The sequence below is a fragment of the Mytilus trossulus genome, chromosome 1 (genome assembly GCF_036588685.1).
Source record: "Mytilus trossulus isolate FHL-02 chromosome 1, PNRI_Mtr1.1.1.hap1, whole genome shotgun sequence".
Taxonomy (NCBI): Eukaryota; Metazoa; Mollusca; class Bivalvia; order Mytilida; family Mytilidae; genus Mytilus; species Mytilus trossulus.
Genome location: NC_086373.1, coordinates 46875490 through 46897519, shown reverse-complemented (window position 1 = coordinate 46897519; position 22030 = coordinate 46875490). Strand labels below are relative to the sequence as shown.

The 22030-nt window shown below is 32.2% G+C and overlaps 1 protein-coding gene across 2 annotated transcripts; it reads right to left on the bottom strand.

Annotated features, from left to right (window-relative positions):
• Positions 1-756: 756 nt before the first annotated feature.
• Positions 757-16076, bottom strand: LOC134725750 (uncharacterized). 2 transcript variants are annotated; one of them, XM_063589846.1, is made up of 3 exons: positions 15970-16076; positions 7684-10666; positions 757-6606 (listed from the first exon to the last, which is right to left on the bottom strand). In XM_063589846.1, the coding sequence occupies exons 2-3, from the start codon at positions 10574-10576 to the stop codon at positions 6356-6358; spliced, it is 3144 nt and encodes a 1047-aa protein (XP_063445916.1). In that variant the 5' UTR covers positions 10577-10666; positions 15970-16076; the 3' UTR covers positions 757-6355. The 2 variants fall into 2 exon arrangements, with proteins under 2 accessions (XP_063445916.1, XP_063445927.1); XM_063589857.1 differs by having other exon boundaries at positions 15978-16051.
• Between the last annotated feature and the right edge of the window lie 5954 nt (positions 16077-22030).

Sequence of the window (22030 nt, the reverse complement as noted above, 5' to 3'; positions counted from 1 at the left end):
AATCAATACCAACCTTCCTTTTGTGGTCATAAACCTTGTGATAAAATTTTATAGATTTATATTCACTTTTACTAAAGTTAGAGTGCGAAAACTAAAAGTATTCGGACGACGACGACGACGACGACGCCAACGTGATAGCAATATACGACGAAAATTTTTTCAAAATTTGTGGTCGTATAAAAAGTTGACCTATCCTAGTGGCACGTCCTATCACCTCGTATATATTGAACACTCCAAACTAAGGAAATATAAATACAAACAATCATTGATTAGTCAGCTGGACTCCTTGCACGAAGAGAATCCAAAACTGTATTGGAACTTAATTAATGAACTACAGGAAAAAAATGAAACTAAAAAAAAATGTGGAGTACAACCATCAACTTTGATATCACATTTCCAAAAGTTGTCACAACTGAAAGGTGAATTTCAAAGTAGATATACAGAGCTATGTGAAAAACTGAAACAGTTAGAAAACTCAAAATGTTTCAACGAGTTGGACTCCGTTATCACTGAGTCCGAAATATCCAAAGCCATTTCACACTTAAAATGCAATAAATCATCAGGCTTGGATAACATTAGTAATAATATGATAAAGAATGGACAGACTTTCCTTTTAAAAAGTTTTCAACAGATGTTTAATACTTGTCTGTCTTCAGGTATATACCCAACATCTTGGGCTGAAGGTTATATTACACCAATTTTAAAAAGCAACGATACAAGTGACCCTAACAATTATAGAGGAATAACAATAACAAGTGCAATTGGAAAGCTTTTTAATAGAATATTAAGTCTAAGACTGGACAAATTTCTTCAGGAACATAATATTATACATGATAGTCAAATTGGATTCACAAGGAAAGCCAGAACTGCAGATCATATGTTTATTTTAAACTGTCTTATTAACAAATACTGTAATTCAAAAGAAGGTAGACTGTTTGCCTGTTTTGTTGATTTTCAGAAGGCTTTTGATACTGTTATACATACAGGGATCAAGATTAAATTACTAGATATTGGGGCTGGGTCTTATTTTTATAACATTAGGCCTTTTTTTTTTAATTAGTTGGTTTATGGACAACTAGTGTCAAAGGTTAGGGTCGGAGGAGGTAAAAAAAATAAAAATAAAATAGCAATCTTAGATTTTTTTTTTCATGTATAACTGTTCTGAAAAATTTGAGTCGGAGGAAAAAAAAAAAAAAAAATGCTGTTCATTCATGACATTACAGGGGTTGAGGAGGAGAAATAGTTTAGCTCTTATCTTGATATGCTTTGCATTTGATGGATGGATGGTCAATTGTTGTTTAATGTCTAGTGGCTAATCAGATGCATAATTTTGTTTGTACCTTGACAATGGCAACATTTTCATCAGCCATATTGTCGAATATGGCATCGCCGATTGTTTGCTTAGGTTTGCATTTGATAAAAGTGCTCTCAGTACGTTGACCATCAAAGTTAATATTCAACTGAAAGTAGATGAAGCCGTCAGACTCCATGGTCCTCCCTCGTTGGGTTTTTGAATTCGTCTGCGTCATTTCGAAGCTTTTCAAAATACGCCGTTCACTACAAACGCTTTATTGACACAGACAAAACGTTTTGGAACGCCTCAGATTTTTTTATTCACAGCACTCGAAAAATCGGGTCGGCGGAATAAAAAACAACACGAAATCAAAATTTTAATTTTATTTCACTTTTAAACAAAATCGGGTCGGCGGATCCGTAAACCAACTAATTAAAAAAAAAAGGCCTTATTAAAAGTATGTATGAAATTAGCAAATCATGTGTCAAAATTCAAAATCAAGTAAGTGATTTTTTCCCATTAGATATTGGAGTCAAACAAGGTGACAACCTCAGTCCGAATTTATTCAAGATATTCATAAATGATTTGCCCAGATATTTGTCAGATACTAGAGACCCAGTTAATGTCAATGACAAAGATCTACATTGTTTAATGTATGCTGATGATATTGTTTTATTATCTACATCAGCTGAAGGACTACGAGAAAAGCTGGGAATGCTTGATAAATTTTGCAAAGATTGGTGTCTCAATGTGAATACTAATAAGACAAAGGTGCTGATTTTCAACAAGGCAGGCAGACATGTAAAACAGATATTCACATTTCAGAATATAAATCTGGAATGTGTTTCAAAATACAAATACCTAGGTTTATATTTAAGCTCATCTGGTTCATTCAGTTATGCTCAAAATGAACTATACAAAAAATCCCTGAAAGCTCATTTCAAATTAAGGAAAGATCTTTTATCACTTAATCCTGATGTAAAAACAAGTATTCATGTTTTTGACCACACTGTAAAACCTATTTTATTATATGGTAGCGAAATATGGGGGATGTTTAATTCTCTTTCCTCTAAATGTAAGAAGGAAGATATATCTTTTGAAAAATTATATTCAGGTTTACCCTGTGAGAAACTTCATATAAAATTTTGTAAATTTATACTTGGGGTACACAAGAAAACAACAAATGCTGCAGTGTTATCTGAACTTGGAAGATTTCCAATATATTTTAATATTATAAAAGGAATGTTATTGTACTGGTATAGATTAGAGAATTTAGGTGATAATTTTCCTCTATTAAAAGAGGCATATACACAATCAAAGACACTACATCACATGAATATAACATCATGGTATGGTTCAATAAATGTTGTTTTTAAAATACTTGGTATTGACTATACAAATGCCATAAATGCTCCATTTTGTGAATCCTTATACAAATTTAAGAAATATATACAAACCAAGCTATCAATATTGTTTATTAGCTGTTGGAAAAAACAAATAGATAAATTTTCAGACAGTAAACTGAAAACCTACCTTTTATATAAAACAAATTTTGGTTTTGAAAAATATCTAACATTGATCAAGAATTTTGAATTTAGAAGAAGTTTTACTAAATTACGTGTATCTTCTCATAGATTACAAATAGAATTAGGTAGATATCAGGGTATTCCCCGAATTAACAGAATATGTAATAAATGTTCTTCCAATACTGTCGAAGATGAGGCTCATTTTCTATTTGATTGTAACAAATTTGAGGATGATAGAAATTGTATGTTAGCTAGTATTGCACAATATAATTCTTGTTTTAATCATATGAACAGTCAAAGCAAAATTATCTGGTTATTTAGTGTAGAAAATGTTGAGTTACTTAAAATAATATGTAATTTTATATACAAACATCTTCCTTAGTGAAGATTAGTTAAAGGAGATCTATGTGTGTATATACATTTGATTGGACATAGAAAATTATATTCATCTGAATATCACAAACATACTAGCCGATTAAAAAAAATAAAATTGTTAAGATATATTATTTATTCAAATGTTCTCTTATATCCTTGAGGCATCGTCCCCTGGTATCAACTGCATTCAAGTTACCTATGATGCTTCCTTGTTTGCTTTTGATACAGGTAGGAAAGAGACATTTACACACATTTTACATGCCTATGGCCCATAAGGTATCGCCCCCTGGTGTCAGCTGCCTTTAGGAAACCATAATGCTTTCCTATTTGCTGCTGACACAGGATGAGTCATGGACATGTTTAATTTCTACTTTCTTTTTGGCTAATTATTATATATTTAATTGATCCAACTTTTTGTGTACTATACATATGTGGATATCTATTTTTCCTTTTTTTTCTTTTTGGGCTACTTGTTTGTTATCTATATCAACCACACTTGCAATAAAATGCATTAGTATTAAAAAAAAACATACTATAGATTCTTTATCTACGTATTCTTTAAGAACTTAAATAGTTCTTGTTTAACTTTTTTTTTTTTTATCTCATTGTTTGTATTGTATTATGAAAAAAATTATTGATGTTGTAATGTTTATGCCCTTTGGGGCCCATAATTGGAAAATAAAATATCTTATCTTATCTTATCTTATCTTATAGCAAGTGTTCCTCCTACCGCACAGTTAATTCCATAAGCCTGACCGTAAAACTTATCACACCACAACCGCCCCACCACAACCATATTGGTTCTCTAATACAGAGATTGTAAAATGATAAAATCACTTATCTCTAAACCATCAATACATATATCTGCAGTGTTAAAAAAAGTATATATATAATTTATTTTCTTCCTATCTACGACAAAAATAATCATTCAGAATGCAACAAGAATAATATCAATGGACAAGCTTAAAATATTCGTACTTCAACTAACCTATTTTACATACACAATTACAAACATACATGTACATTCAGGAAATATAGTAAGTTTTATAACATATTACAACTTGTATTGCAACACTAATTATGAATGACATAGCAAATGGTGATAATGTATGAATGTGATGAATCGATGAAGCAACATCATTGGAAGTTGCTACATTTTTACAGGAATGGTACTCATATTAAAACTTAAGATTTCTTTCAAGAAAAAAATTAAGATGTTAAAGAAAAATGGCAAATGGAAGTTATATAATCAAAATGTTATAAAATTTCTTCACAAATATCTGCATAGATAGAAAAATAAAATAACCTAGCCCCCCCATAAAAATCAAATGGTAGCTCCCTTATGTAAAAAAATAAATATTATAAAATTAGCAAATTTGAAAAAATCTTGCCTTTTGAATAATAGTAGATTAAATTAGCTTTTCCCTCATATCTATGCAGCAAGCCGAAATGGAAAACTGAAATTTATATTGATTGATTGTTGGTTGCTTTACGCTGCATTAGCACAAAAAGGCTATATCATGGCGAAATTTAGAAGGTAATTGTATATTATTTTATGATGTGAATTATTTACGTTTCTTAATAAACTTTTAGTGATCTTGTAAAAATCATTTCTACTAAAATTATCTTTCAGGCTCATAAAATTTTGCTGAGTCATTTCCTTTTTTTTAAGAACCTTATTCAACCATATCATAAAAACACTTAAAACTACCTTGCATGTACAATGGATTTTTATGTTTAAATTCCATGTCCTTGATAATTATAGAGAATATAAACATGATAAAGACATTAATACATTCTAGAAAGTGATCAATACAAATATTATAATTCAAGAGTTATTATAACTTATTATTATATCTAGAGTTGTACAGTTAGCTCGTAAATATAGTTTGATTATAAATGTAGAAAATGAAATTAATATGAGTAATGTATGGGACTCTATACAAACTTTTGAAAAAGATATTGGCACCATGAAGTATGGAATGATAAAAATAATGTCAATGGTAACAAATTAAGATTTTATAGATTGTTTAAAACTTGTATTGGTACGGAGCCTTATGTAAAGGTAGTTAATAATAGATGCCACCGACGTATTTTGTCACTATTCAGAGCTGGTTCGTTACAACTTAAAGTTGAAACAGGTCGATATGCTAGACCACCAGAACCTCTACAAGACCGTTTATGTATTTTTTGTGATAGTAGCCAAATTGAAGATGAAAAACACTTTCTTTTTAATTGTTGTTTTTACTCTGATATCAGACATGAATTATATGCCAAAGCCTGTCTTTTAAATGTTGATTTTGAGAATTTATGTGATGTTGAAAAACTTCTTTATCTTATGTGTAATGAGAATATGGTTCCTCTTTTAGCTAGTTCCCTTTATCATATGTCTTATCGACGAAAACATGTCATCTAGAAATTATATATGTTTTGTTATTTTTTATTTATTTTTTTAATTTACGAAATACATTTTAAATGTATCAAAGCTGTCCTTTTATGTATGTATTAGATGTTTGTTTTAATGATAGTGTCTCATAAGTCGTTTTCGACTGGCATCCTTTTACATAAATGTTGGGTTCTTATGATTTTATGTGTATATATATATATTAATATTGTAATGGATGGTGACACTTTAATAAAATAAATCTTATCTTATCTTATCTTATCTTTAGTATACCATATTCATTGTAGTGTTTCGCCAAACAACCTATAAGTAAATTGTAATAATTAATTATATATAAATATTTAATTGAATATATAAAATTAACAATAGAAAACAAATTAGGCTTATTAATTGTGGAATGACGATTTACTTACCTGCTTTTTTTAAGCTTAAATCATGGTTAGCTGGACTGCAGTTTATTTTGATTTTAATGTAGTTAACCTTTCTAAGGGACATAACTCAAAAATAATAATATAAGCAACTTATTTTTCTGATGTAAATCTTCAAGATAAATTTCATTGAAAGTCGATCTTCTTGAGAGAAAAATAGAAAATAGAAAAACAGAAGATATGGTAATGACAATAAAATACATAAGATATTTAAAAACAAACGTCATCCTATTTTTGGATCTATAATCAACTGAAATCCTAACAGGTAACCAGAATACTTTCTGATGACAAAACTTTTTACACTGACCCCTGGGGAAAGTTGAAAAATCTAAAGATATGAATAATCATAGACATGGACATATCTGTCATGGCCTATAATATATAAAGGTTGAGAAACATGTGTAGCAACATATGATGGCTTGTTGATAGTAGGACAAGTATCCCATTGCTGGATAAACTGTGCAGTGACTGATAGATATAAGAGACGATTTCCTCCACCATCTGTAACAAAGACCAAACCCTTCTTGTCAAAACAGGCAGAAGTTGGATTCCAACCAGGACTGTCTTCCTTGTAAGTCCCTAAAAATGATAAAATTCTAATTTAAATGGAAAGTACAGTAAAAAAAAAAAAAATTTCATACAAATTGAGGGACAAAGTAATTAATATACAGTCGACTCCACCTTATTGGATATCTGTCAAACGAAAATATCAGCTATTGTAATATTATTTTAAATCACCAAACCATTCTCTATATACATGATATATCGAAGCAAAATTTCTAACATCCAATTCTGAAAGGAATATTTATGGAAAATGTGTGAAAATTTAGTACATTTTGTACGATGGAATATTTTGAAATAATTAAAAAAAATAAACGTATTCACACTTTTGGTTTTTAGCTGAATCTTGCCTCCGAATGACCTTAGATCTACTCCGAATCACCTTTTGACGTCAAGCAACAATTACTTTTAAATTGTGACGTCAAATATTTTTAAATTATGATGTCAAAGTTTACGGGAACCTGTGTAATTTTACGTAATGGCGGACAAATTTGCATACAAGTGTAATTACGTCTATTCTTGACAGGAAATGAACCTGGAAGTAACACCATTACCAAGTCGAAGAAATTGCAGTACAGAAATGTTTCATTTTTAGTTGTTTTAAATAAAGCTGATCTTTTAGTGTCAAATAAAATGTTGTGGGTTTTTTTTTTTTATAAATTGGGTTAAATTGTTAAAAGAGTCCTTGTAGTCTATAGGAGAAGATCTAAATTTAAAATAACAGACACTGACAGAAAATAAAAGATAGTCAATGGATGCACAGTAATAGCTCTTTGATCCAAGTATTAAGCTGAAAAAACTTCTGGTATAAAGCATGGCAAATATCTTTAATTTATATGTTTAAAATTTATAGGTTAAAAGAGGGTGGTAAAGGGTTATTTTTGCGCAAACGGGTTTTGCCATTTTTATTTCACTTGTAGTTGTGAAAAAGGTTCGTTATTCACTGTGTTTCATGAAATTGGTAAATAGATCAACGTGCAAGATTTTTTTTTATAATATTCATCGTGAAATGGCAATTTTTTTTCTCCATGATGGCAATTTTATTTCGTGTTCTTCCATGCAGATACCCCCCTTTACGCCCCTCTTAAAACTTACCCATCAGGTTTCCTTCAATATCCAAAACACTCACAGACTTTGAAATTCCATCAACAATCACAAGCTTCTTGCCTTGATGATCACATCTCAAATCAACTATCTGCTGAATCTGACTGCAGCCTATTCCAATATCTAAAGTCTTTACAAAATTTCCCCTGTTTTCATCTACCCTACATGCATACTGCCGTATTTTTACTCCGGTTGATACAAGAATAGTATTTTTGGGAGACCAAGTTACCAAACAATTAAAAGGGGTGTTGTTGAAAATTAGTGGATTCATTTCTGTTCCATCCTCTTTTTTGGCACAAATTTGATTTTTTACACTATAAATCAATAAGTTTGCAGTAAAAATTGCTTGGTTGACATTTTTCAGATCAAAACATTTGATAAATTCTCCTTTTGTTGTAAATAACTTGACTTTAGAATTTTTGACATCAGAAACAATAACACTGGTACTTTGGAGACAATACACACTTCTAAGCTTTGGTTCATGGATATCAGAACTAAGCTTTGTATCCAGTCGCCATTTTGGCTGCAAAGAAATAACTTTACTTGGTTTTACAATGGCAGCTGCAACAGCACTGGTTGATGATACTGATTTATCTTCTGATGAACCAGAACTACTTCTGCTTTCTTTCTGTTGTTTGGGACTTTTTTGCATCATTGAAGAAGGCTTCTGTGACTGGATACAACCTTGTCCTGGAGTATACAAATTAGGCACGGACCCATACACTTGTGGCACATTCAATGGAATTGGAACTGTGGTAGGATACCTATAGGTAGGCTGGGAGATTGGCATGTTCTGAGCAGGATTATTCATGAGCCCATACATATTTGAAGGGTTGCCAAAATTGATAGGCATTTCAGGATTCATTTTGAGACCTTTTAAGGGTTCATTGACAATTCCTTTATTCTTTGGGAAAGAAGTTGGAACCTTATTCTGTAAAACATCCACTTTCTGTCTTTCTCCTTGAGCTTTCTTGCCTCCCCTTTTTCCTCTGCTCTTCTTTTTCTTACCCACTGATGGATTTTGGTTATCTGATGTCATTGAGGATGTATCAACCCACAAAGAGTCTGATGATTCACTGTCACTTTTTGAATCATGATCTTCTTTTCCAACACTGTTTCCTGAAAGTAGCGACCATACTGTTGCATCCACAAAATTCTTTTTTTTCAAAGTACTATCTTTAGGTTGTATTTTAGATGAAGCTGGACTTGAAATCTCTTCGACATTTAAAGGCTGAGAAGTTAATCTCCTAATCTTTCTCATTTCAACTAACTCATCATAGGAACTTTCAATTGGTATAGATTCAGCGGGTTCAAATTTTTGCTTTGGTCCAGTTACTTTGAACAATGACAGGTCTATATTTTGGTCCTGTCCACATGAAATTTTCAAAGAACTGACTACATCAGCCACTGGCAGAGAATACCAACTAACTGGATAAGGTTTGATATCTTTGTTGATCATCTGTACCAGTCGGTTGTGTAACATTGGTTCTATCTGCAAAAGTTCCTCATCACTGGCTTGACTTGTTAGTATATGTAATGCAGGATGTAGACTTGTCATGTTTTTTTCTATATTTTCACTACATGAAATTCTGTTTTTACTTTGTGTTTTTAGCCTAGTAAATTCAGCCTTAGTATTTGAAATGACGGATTTTCTTTCTTTCTCAACAGCATCCACTAATTTCTGAAAAAATGAATTGATCTTTTCAATTTCAGTATTCTCAGCAACTGCTACCCTATCATTCTGACTTTCGTATTCCTCATGTTCATCTTTCCTCAAACTTTCAAGCCGCCCATGAAACCCATAAATTAAGCTTTCCATTTCTTTCTTCTTTGGATCTACTGCAACTGATGGCAAAATACATGAATGCCCTTGATGATGCAGCAAAATACATTCACGGCATACAAGACATTTGCAATCTGAACAAAAGTATTTCAGCAGTTCATCTTCATGTAAAGAACACATTGGTTTTGACTTGTTTCTTATGGCATCATCCAAGGCTTTGTCTTTCATTTCTTCTAATGGAACTACCTTGTGGTTTAAAGTAAAGCGAGTAAAAGAATGACTCTGCCAGCAGCTTTTGCACAACATGTCACTGCAATCTTTACAGAAGGCAGTGGCTTCTTCAACAACATTTCTAAGTTTACAAATTTCACACTGTTTTGTTTGATTTAACTTCTCCCTGATCTTAATCATGTTTGAAAAGACTGTATTGGAAATTAATTCCTCTAAGCCCTTTGCAGGAATTTCAAAGATTTCCTTGCATGTTGGACAATGGGTTGTTTTTGGAGCTAAAACTGAAGTAGTTTTGTTTTTATCTTTTTTATTGTTTTTAATATCCAACAACTTCTTCTGCTCAGAGTTATCTACCTTTTCGGTCAAGGATTGATCACATGACAAGACCTCTTTAATATCATCTGTATTCCCATTCACCCCGTCTGCAGCAGACACTTCAACTGCATCTTTATTAGTTTCATTTTCTTCTTCTGGAAAACACATTTTATCTAAGCAGTTCAAACAAAATGTGTGCAAACATGGCAGTAATTTTGGATCCTGAAGATATTGCTGACAAAGTCCACAAACTAAACTTTCTTTAATCATTTCATCATTTGGTTCTTTGATCTCATGACATTGAAATTTTGAATAAGTTTCATTACCTTGGTACTCTTTGGCATTACCAGTTGAGTCTAAATTACTCTTAGTATCATAAAATAATTCATTTTCATTTTTTACTTCTTCCAAATTAGTGATATTCTTTTGGATTTGTGTTTCCAATGTTTGAGCATCATCCCCAGTAATTTTGTTAGTTGGGAGACCAGTAAAATCTGTTTCTCCTTTACTCATATTTGGAATATCCTTGCAGTTGTCAGCTTCTGGGTCTGACATTTTTGTTCTTCTGCTGATTCAGATCCTACTTTTAATAAAGTCAATGTTTTGTGGGCTCAATCTTCTATAGTTGTCTACAGTGCAAAATTCCTGAAAGTATCAATAAAATTAATTTTAATAAGTTTATAAATTGCTTCAATATTGTTCAATGAATACTTGTATTTATATTGAATATTAACTAACTATGATTCCAACATGTCCAAGTACAAAATGTACTCTTGAAAACTTCAGTTTTGATTGATTAACCATGAGGCAGCAGAGAATGTACCAATCATCTATGTAAAATGTTGACTTAATTTTTTTGTCAGATTAAAAAAACTAGAGGCTCTAAAGAGCCTGTGTTGCTCACCTTGGTATATGTGAATTAAACAAAGGAAGCAGACAGTTCATGACAAAATTGTGTTTAGGTGATTGTGATGTGTTTGTACATCTTACTTTACTGAACATTCTTGCTGCTTACAATTATCTCTATCTATAATGAACTTGTCCGTGAAGATTCAGTGGAAAATGTTAGTAAAAATTTACAAATTGTTAAAAATTGATTTATAGGACAATAACTTCTTAGGGGGTCAATTGACCATTTTGGTCATTTTGACTTATTTTTGAGTCTTAAATTGCTGTACATTATTGCTGTTTACAATTTATCTCTATCTATAATAATATTCAAGATAATAACCCAAAACAGCAAAATTTCCTTAAAATTACCAATTTAGGGGCAGCAACCTAACAACAAGTTGTCCAATTCATCTAAAAATTTCAGGGCAGAAGGTCTTGACCTGATAAAAAATTTAACCCCCTTGTCAGATTTGCTCTAAATGCTTTGGTTTTTGAGTTATAAGCCAAAAACTGCATTTTACCCCTATGTTCTATTTTTAGCCGTAGTGGCCATCTTGGTTGGTTTGCCAGGTCACATAACACAATTTTTAAACTAAATAGCCTAATAATGATTCTGGCTATATTTGGTAATATTTGGCCAAGTAGTTTCAGAGGAGAAGATTTTTGTAAAAGTTAACAAAGATTTACGAAAAATGGTTAAAAATTTACTATAAAGGGCAATAACTCCTAAAGGGGTCAACTGACCATTTTGGTCATGTTGACTTATTTGTAAATCTTACTTTGCTGAACATTATTGCTGTTTACAGTTTATCTCCATCTATAATAATATTCAAGATAATAACCAAAAACAGTAAAATTTCTTTAAAATTACCAATTTAGGGGCAGCAACCCAACAATGGGTTGTCTGATTCATCTGAAAATTTCAGGGCAGATAGATCTTGACCTGATAAACAATTGTATCCCTGTCAGATTTGCTCTAAATGCTTTGGTTTTTGAGTTATAAGCCAAAAACTGCATTTTACCCCTATGTTCTATTTTTAGCCATGGCGGCCATCTTGGTTGGTTGGCCGGGTCAAAAAACACAAATTTTAAACTAGATACATCAATGATGATTGTGGCCAAGTTTGGTTTAATTTGGCCCAGTAGTTTCAGAGGAGAAGATTTTTGTAAATGTTAACGTCGGACGACAGACGACGGACGCCGGACGCCAAGTGAGGAGAAAAGCTCACTTGGCCCTTCGGGCCCATTGAGCTAAAAAGTTGAACAATTTGAAAAATGGGATAAAATCTCCTCAAACTTCAGCCACAAAAACATTTGGATGAAGTTCCCAAAACCAAGTCTAAGACAATTGATCTTGTGGTGTCCGCCAAAATTAATGATCTTTGTTTTCGTTAATTTTTTTGTTCATTTATTAGGTCATTAGTTTTCTAGTTTGAATTGTTTTACATTTTTCATTTCAAGGCCTTTTATAGCTGACTATGTGATATGGGCTTTGCTCATTGTTGAATGCCATACAGGGACTTATAGTTGTTAATTTCTGTGTTATTTGGTCTCTTGTGAAGAGTTATCTCATTGGCAATTATACCACATCTTATATCTTATATCTTTTAAAATTAGATGTTTTGGGGCAACACAAATGGGCCCTGCATGCAGCTTCTTCACAAAATGATTTAACTAAATTGAAACAGAAACTGGATTTGTAAGTCATTATTTAAATGTAATTATTTATTAATGATGTCATTATAAATACCTAAATTTGAAAAATGATAATAAGACTGAAATGGGTGTATGATATTTTCCTTCTTTGTACTTAAATTGGTTGCAGTATTGAAACTGTGGTTGAATTGAGGATTCGGAAAATAAAATCAACCAGTAATCACAAACTTCAATTAACTAAACACTTGAGGCAAAAAATAAAGTGCTGTAAATTAAGAAATTATTGTGAGGTTTTTATTAATTTGAATAATGCGACTGAGTGAGTATTGTAATAATAAGAACTCACATTCTGATATCTGATACATATATCTGTATGCAGATTTTCCTAACATCGAAATATTTAATCTAGCATTTTTGTCCATTCTTAAAAAATCGTAATTATTAATTGCACACAATAATTTCTGAATTTACAGTACCTATTCAAGAGTACTTGCAGTTATTGAAAGCCACTAATCTTTCAACAGGTATTTTTGATGTTTGGATTATTTCCCTTTGTTATTGGTTGGGGAAAAAATGGCAGCAAAGTGATTATTTCATCACAAGAGTTGTGAGTTTCTTATTTTGAGCAGATGTCATATTCACCATTGTGAACATTTAAAAGATGTATCTGAGTTCAGTTAATTTTTTACTTTACTATGAGAATAAATTGACTAAGGGTCAGTGCTAAAAACAAGTGTTTTCGGGTAACCCTGTACAACATATAATTATATTTTTGCATAACAGTGCAATCAATTAAAGATGGAAGATATTTTAATTGCATAATGATCATCAATCCTTCATGCCTAAAATAGCTGTTTCTTATTTTTATTCTAGAGGTGTGCAGATATATATAAATACATGTACATTAGCTTTATCATGTTTATATATATAACAGTGACTACAACGAGGTAACTAAGCACTTGAACGGTTAATGACCAATAATTTGAATCTACTCTTAATTTCTGGAAAAATGCCTTCATCTGCAATTTTACAGCATTTACAGGTTTGTGAAGCACATTTTACAAAATACATTGCGTCAAATATGCAGTAAAAAAAAAGAAAGTAGTAGAACTCTGTAGTAAAATATCCAATATTTAATAGGTAGTCCGTAGATATCCTCTATCTATCTATCTATCTTCATATTTCAACACTCAGTCAAAACTTTGACTTTTACGTGCCGTTGCATTCGTGGCTGATTTAATAATAAAAAAAATTTGTGGATTGGTATCCTATGTATATTTCTTGGTAAAACTTATGTCCCAATTGATACGATATTCCCGTGCTTGCATTTCCTATCATGATTTTCTTGGTAGAGGGTTACTGCTCACAAGGAAGCTATTGAACCAAGAGTTCCAAATGGTGAAGTTGAAATCATCCCTTCGTAAATTTTACGGACGCCATCACGAGTTGGTTGACCGTTATGGAATAACTGTTTCACAAATGATATCGGATATGTTCCTTACGTCGTAACAACAATCCCCTTCCCTTTCATGAATTTGACCTACCGAATTAGACTATTTACCGGATTTGTAATCACATAAGCAACACGACGGTTGCCGCATGTGGAGCAGGATCTGCTTACCCTTCCGGAGCACCTGAGATCACCCCTAGTTTTTGGTGGGGTTCATGTTGTTTATTCTTTAGTTTTCTATGTTGTGTCATGTGTACTATTGTTTTTCTGTTTGTCTTTTTCATTTTTAGCCATGGCGTTGTCAGTTTGTTTTAGATATATGAGTTAGACTGTCCCTTTGGTATCTTTTGTCCCTCTTTTATGCAGTTTTTAAGAATATTTGTGAAAGAACAGATATAGAAATCTGCTCTTGGAAGCCGTCGACTGTTATACAACATTTGTACAAAGGATTGCTGATGTAGGAAGTAGGTTCCATTGTACTATTGTATGTGGATAAAATGAGAATTTGTAAGCATCTTTATTTGTTTGAATTGGTTTAAAGTGGTTTATATGCTTACGTCTTGTTCTACTGTCTGATTTAACGAGAAGATCTGTGACCAAGGAAAAAGCAGCTGCATTTAATATTTAGGACTTTAATCATGTTAATATCAAATTCTCAATTTTGATATTGTAGACATTAATTCTCTGTGTTTTATTATTCAACATATTTTATAATTTTGTTTCTATTTACATTTCGTATCCAGGACTTAAAATCAATTAGCTTTGATATGCATTTAATTCTCAGTTTGAACATTGAGTGACATGGTATACTCTGTTAGTGTTAGCTAATTAGTGACATTTTACCTTATTCATAATGTACGTTCTTAATTGTCATAATCAGATTATCATTTAATATTTATTCTTCAAGTTCTAAAAATAGTTTAATCTTTTTGTCAGTGAACAATATTACTCAAATTAATTGTTATTTGTTATGTCTATACTTGTAAATTCAATTGTGTATAAATACTTGTTTATAATTTTTATAAGCAAGATTTGAACTCAGGACTTTACACTGAATACAGTCCATCTGTAATAAAAGTATTCGTATTCCATGCTGAATTATTCGTTTATTCATCGCTAGTTCTAGAGTCTCAGTAGTTAGTTTTCACCAGAGTTTCAGTGTCATAGTTCATATTGTTATTCAGAGCAATCTTTCGTTGTGTGATCAGGTGCATCACACAGTTTCAGTAACAAGAGGCCATTCAGTCAGGCTCTTGTTACACACCGGACAAGTCACCCTCGTTTCCCCGGTGACAGATCTTTAGGGTAGATTGCTATGTGTTGATGTATGATCTTATAGAATACCACTAGTCTTGTTTGTATACATCTCAATTCTAATGTAGGCCACTGTAAGTGATCAAGCATATTTGAGACCGAGCTGGTATTGTGATATCTTTTACATGTAAAGGGAGCATCTCTTCATTGGACCATCTCAATTTGGTTGATTTGATTTTTGTTGTGAGGGTCCCAGATGCAAGAGCTGTACTCATGGTACTCAAGCTTAGGTCTAACTAATGAAAATATGTTCTCATATATATATAAGCACTTCTCAAGCGGATTGTAAGAATTTAAGAAAAGATGAAATGCTTCTAACTATGCCTTCATGATGCCCTTAGTACATGTAGTAACCCCTAACCTGCCAGTGCCATACATAAATTTGTATGTCTCATTTTACTGGTATACATATCATAACAGAACAGCCGTGTGATATTTTAAAGCATGTATAAGAAATCAGCAGTTTATGCTTTAAATAAACAAAACAATCGTGTATCCAAGACAAAATATCTTCCTTGACTTGAGGCTTGAGCAACATATTTAACAGTTTAACTTCGTCTTCAAGCCGTTTACATTTAATGGCGTACACTTTGTTTCTCCCTCCTTTCTTGATTAAATTGACTCTTGACATCCTTACCTACATACATGGGTGCAATTAAGTTTTAGCTTTGCATAACACAGTATTATTCGCACGATGCTTTTGCGAAAGTGAAAGTTGGTATTCGGATAGAGTAAATATTCTCGTTTACGGACACAATTTGAACTTCCGGATTTACGATAAGATAGATAGGAAAAATTACTCGTTTTAAAATTTTATAAATGTAATTTCAACTGTTTGAAGGAACTGAATTAGATTGAAATTAATTTCTTCTAGTTGTCTGCCCATAGACCGTTATTTGTATTCCCGCGCTTCATGTGATATATAACCATTCAGCACGACAGCTGTCAGGGGCCGACTCGATTAGACGTGTTTCACAGTTATTTTTTTTTTATCTTGCTTATAAATGTGAATTTATTTGATGTCATATTTAATGCTTTGATTTCAGTATTATTTATAAACTACTGAATATATTTTGCCGACATGATATTACAGCCCGTAACAGAGTAGTGATCGAATTCGCGTTTCTTTACCGTCAGACTAACGGTTACGTTATCGACAAACTTATTTCAGAAGTGACATAATTTAATTTTCTTCATCGACAAAATATTTCATGTCCAACGTGTAAGTTTTCATTGTTTAAGTCGAAGTTTTTTTAACACAGTAAAGCATTTTTTTTATAATCAACCTCTGTCATTGGCATTTTCATGTTAACGGTAAAGGATCAGGCATTTTCATTTTAAGTTCGGTAAAGGATCAGGTAGCAAGAAAAATTCATGCATCGTTCAATTCTTAATATCGACTCCTAGGAGTCGTTAATGAATTTATTGGAGTCACATCCACTGTTTCTACTGTAAACATAAACTCGTCGGTTAGTGCAATGAAGACACTTTTAAACATTGAGATTGTTGATTTATTCTTTACACCTTCGTGGTATTAAAATTATTTCAGTGTTTATTTAAAGTTAAATTTATTTTCAAATCTCTTCTGTTTAAAATTATCGAAACTTCCGTTTAATATTTCTGTGGTAAACTATATATTCTATAGTAAGGACCATTTTATAATAAATACCCTTTTGTACAAGAATACTTCCTTTATAGAAGTATAGATCTGCTGGTTATAGATTTTTTTTTATAACTTTCATTATTGTGACGACGCGCTATGAAATTCAGATTAATTTATAAACAAAGTTGTATATAAATTTTTGGTCATAAACACAAATCTTTTAAACAGTTCGACGAGTGCATCAATGTTACAGTAGTCTGTTGACTGTAAGTTACTAAGCTTGGCCCGATTCATCTGTCATTTATGGAAACTAATTCAACACTTTCTGAGACATTCATTTTTATTTCACCATCAGACATGGAGCTACATTTGTAACTAAAGGAAAACTCTCAAATTAAAGAAATTTGACATGATATACTGAAACTTTCTTATAATCAATTAAACGACTGCTTTTCTTAGATTTTCATGGTCAAACTTTTTCATTGTTAACGGACATTTTTGAGATTTTTTATTGTAAAACAATGGTGTTTTTTAAAGAAATCAACATTCAAAATTTAGAACTTCATGAACATGTACAGGAAGCTGAATTATTGCACATTTATGTACTACTTAAAATTGTACTTCGATCTGTTGCGTCCTTAAATGTTCTGACCGTCCTAAGATTTAATGTACGGAAATGGTTCGGTAAATTAAATTCAAATCCGAATTGAATGTTTATGACACACAAAAAGAGAAACCAGAATCTCTTGATGACCAAACGTATGTACACGTTGGGGCGATTTAGAGCTTTTCAGAAGGAGTGAGATTCCACCCTTGTTGAAAGCCTTGTGGAGACCTCTAGATTTTTAAATTCCCTCCGTTTTTCTCATGGATGGAGTGTGGTCTCTCTGTAAATTTCCCCATATCTTTTCATTTTCCTATTTACCGAAGGTTCCATGTGAAAATTTCCATTGGATCATATCTGTTAAACTGTATGTACAAAACAGGCTCAAGAAAAGGCGAAATTTCTTTTTCAAACCCGAATTAGAAATTCATTTTTTTCTAATAGAGCACTATACATTATCGTCAATGAGTTCAGGCATGTGAAAAATTATATAATCATACACAAGAAAGAAACCCTGAACGGAACTAAACACATTTATTAAAAAAACAGTTGTTGGCATGACACGGGTTATGTTCTTCTCATATATGTTATGATGGTATGATATTAAACCCCTAACGGGAAGGATTGTGCCTGATGTACATATGATGAAATCATAATCTTTCAGTCAGTTTAATTGAAGTCTGGAGCTGGCATGTCAGTTAACTGATAGTAGTCTGTTGTTACTTATGTATTATTGTCATTTTGTTTATTTTCTTTGGTTACATCTTCTGACATCAGACTCGGACTTCTCTTGAACTGAATTTTAATGTATGTATTGTTATTCGTTTACTTTTCTTCATTGGCTAGAGGTATAGGGGGAGGGTTGAGATCTCACAAACATGTTTAACCCGCCGCATTTTTGCGCCTGTCCCAAGTCAGGAGCCTCTGGCCTTTGTTAGTCTTGTATTATTTTAATTTTAGTTTCTTGTGTACAATTTGGAGTTTAGTATGGCGTTCATTATCACTGAACTAGTATATATTTGTTTAGGGGCCAGCTGAAGGACGCCTCCGGGTGCGGGAATTTCTCGCTACATTGAAGACCTGTTGGTGACCTTCTGCTGTTGTTTTTTTCTATGGTCGGGTTGTTGTCTCTTTGACACATTCCCCATTTCCATTCTCAATTTTATTTCAGCAATAATTTTTACCTATTTAATATTAAGTAAATATTAACATGTACATGTATTTGATAAAGTACAGATATAACAAAGAAACTGCCCGGTATCCGACGTAAGAGTACACTTTTTACTGCATGCGTAGTCGGGTGCGTTCACTACGAGGACACTTGTACCCAACTACGCGTGAAGTATGAGTACAGAATCGTCCCATACAGGACATTTTCTATGTTATCCCAGTATATTATCCGACAGTTCAGAATAGAATCTGGTCAAATTTTGAAGTTGAACATGTGGGAATTTTTGATTTTTGCCACGGACCATTTAATTTTCATGGAGGAAGAGGCCTGGTAGTTTTTAGAAAACAATATTCTGACCCTGATTTTGACTTATCAAGACGTCCTTCCATAAATCTTTTTTTTCCGGTTCTGACTTTGAAGAAATGACTACTTTTCGCCCGATCGAAATGGTGCATGGACATATTTTGTTTCATATTATTAAAATTATTTTCAATATTATCGGTATTAAACTTGATTTTCGACACATGAAAGTTTTTCAGCATTGTCATTTAACGTTAAAGTACCAATAGTTCGGTCACTACTCAATTAAGTTTGTCGATAACGTAGCTAATTTTGACGGTAAAGAAACATCAATTCGATCACTTCTCTGTTACGGGCTGTATGTATCATAATGAGCAATTAAAATCATCACATGGCACTGTCGTGTGGGTATTTATTTTGAACTTTAGTTTCGTTTTTATTAGTCTTATGTGTATAGAGTTGGGTAGTCTATGGGCGTTAGTAATTGTAGAAGAAACTATCAAAAGACAAGTTTCTAAAACAGAAAACAGTCTGGTCTTGCGTCAGAGTTGAGGTAACTTGGTCATTTACTCAGTCTCTTGTGGGATTATTGTGCCTTGAAGGAAATTTTGCTCTTACAAGTTACTTAAAAAAAGGAATATACAAAGATCTACAAACTTGAAGGTTCAGTACACCTTAACAAATGTGAGGAAACTATTGTGGAAGTAATGACAAAAAAATAGCTACGGCTAAATTTGAAATTGCTATGAATTGATAATATTTCAGAATCATTGGTATCACTAAGTTAATTTTAACAATTTGAGTGGTAAATCTCAGAGCACTATCTTCATTCTTTTTTATTTATTTATTTACATGTTTAATTCAATACAGATCGAAATACCATGAAAATGGCAAAAGTTCTAATTTGAACAATGTGGATGTTAAGATCTAATTTAATAACGAATTGTACCTTTTGGTCAAGATCGAAAGGTCACTGGTGTTTAATATAGATTTGGATCAGGGTTCAATTGAAGTTTTGTTTAATTTAATTATTAAAATGTGTAAAGTCGACCCATTTCCCAGGTAAAACGTTATCATAATTTGAATACTATAATTACTATAGATGCATGTTGTAATCAGAAAATAAAACTGACGAACATTAAACAAGTCAGTATGTATTTTATATGGGTTACAAAAACAACTTGAATGATATAGAAATTTTCGTTAAACTTAAACTGAAAGTGTTATTGAGGAAAATGAGTGATTTATATATATCAGCAAATTATCTGTAAAAAGCACATATATCATGATATAATTAGTTACACCCAAATAACCAGATAACAGGGTACAATCAGTTTAAAAATTAGAAATAAAATTACACTCCATCCAAGGCCGTAACTACCATTGAGGCAAGTGAGGTAAAATTTTGACACTGATTTTTTTTTATGGTAATTAAATAAGAAATATAATAGTCATTTGCTGTTCTGTCTCAACTTTATTTTCTATAACTTGTCATCATTCCTTTTAATCTATTTTTCCTGAATATAGCTCAGCATCTGAATTGGTGATGTTTCTCGATTACATTAACATAGTAACGATAATCATCATGGATCTCTGGTTAAAAACAAGCTTTTGCAGAAAAGGAAAAGCTATACAAGATTATGGAGTGTTTGTCCAAGTGAGAACTTCTCTATGTTCATTGCTAATGGAGCTCTATGGTCGGGTTGTTGTCCTTTTGACCCATTTCCCATTTCAATTCTCAATTTTATATTTTACAGAGTTTGTCTTTAGGTGCCGTGTGGAGACAGTAGCGTGCCTCCAATTGCTTTATGTTTATATATATACTCTTATGATATACTAGCTTATGGAGTGTCTGTCCGAGCGAGAACTTCTCTATGTTCGTTACTAATGGAGCTCTATGGTTGGGTTGTTGTCTGTCTCTTTGACACATTCCCCATTTCCATTCTCAATTTTATGGCATAATTCATTAATTTCTAGTAAAACAAATGTTATTTGTGATCACAACAGTGGTTAAGAGTCTGAGTATTGAATATAACTTCATTGGAACTAATCCAAAAACTATAAATAGACAATTTCTCGCTACATTGAAGACCTGTTGGTGACCTTCTGCTGTTGTATTTTTCTATGGTCGGGTTGTTGTCTCTTTGACACATTCCCCATTTCCATTCTCAATTTTATGACATATCAGTACTGGGAATCGCAAGGAGCATAGTCTCCATTTCACCAACTTTACTCGTTCTCTTTACGTATAAACAGAATATTAATAATATGAAACATGCATGAATTCGTTTTTATCCCTGTTTCTTTAACCTTAAAAATTAAAAGAACATCCCGTATTCCAATTTGACATTATTGAGATACGGTACGACCTTTTAAACAGGATTTTGTCTTTTCTATTTCGGGACTATGGAATTTCGTGTTTTAATATTCGGGATTTCGGGATCGGACACCCCAAAACCCTAACTTTATCGATTCTGAAACTAAAATAGCCTACCACTGACTATTAAAATAATTTGAAAACACAGACCTACATATAAACAGCGAAAACTCCAATCCAATTTCCCTGTACCCACATCATACAAGTAAACTGACTTGGATGGATAGTTGTCTCATTGGCACTCATACGACATCTTCCTATATCTAACTTTAGATAGAATCATACACTTGTTGTATCTTATCTCATTATATCCAGTTTGTTTACCCTCTGTATAGGCGGATCCAGGGGGGGGGGGGATATTTGGATGTTTATCTGACATATAAATTTAAATAAAGTTGAAAAACATTTGTAAGTAAATGTCTTTAAATAAGAAAAGTTTATATAAAAATTGTCCAAATTTAGAACATTGTCAAACTCTCTGGAAATGCTTAGATTGCAGTTTTTTGCACCATTCATTCCATACCCTCCCAAAAAAAAATTCGCCTCCCTTCGCTCGGCTTAATTACTGTGCCTCACTAAAATAGTATGTCTAGTTACGGCCTTACCATCCCATTCCGGTTTGTAACTATATAAAGGTTCCGGT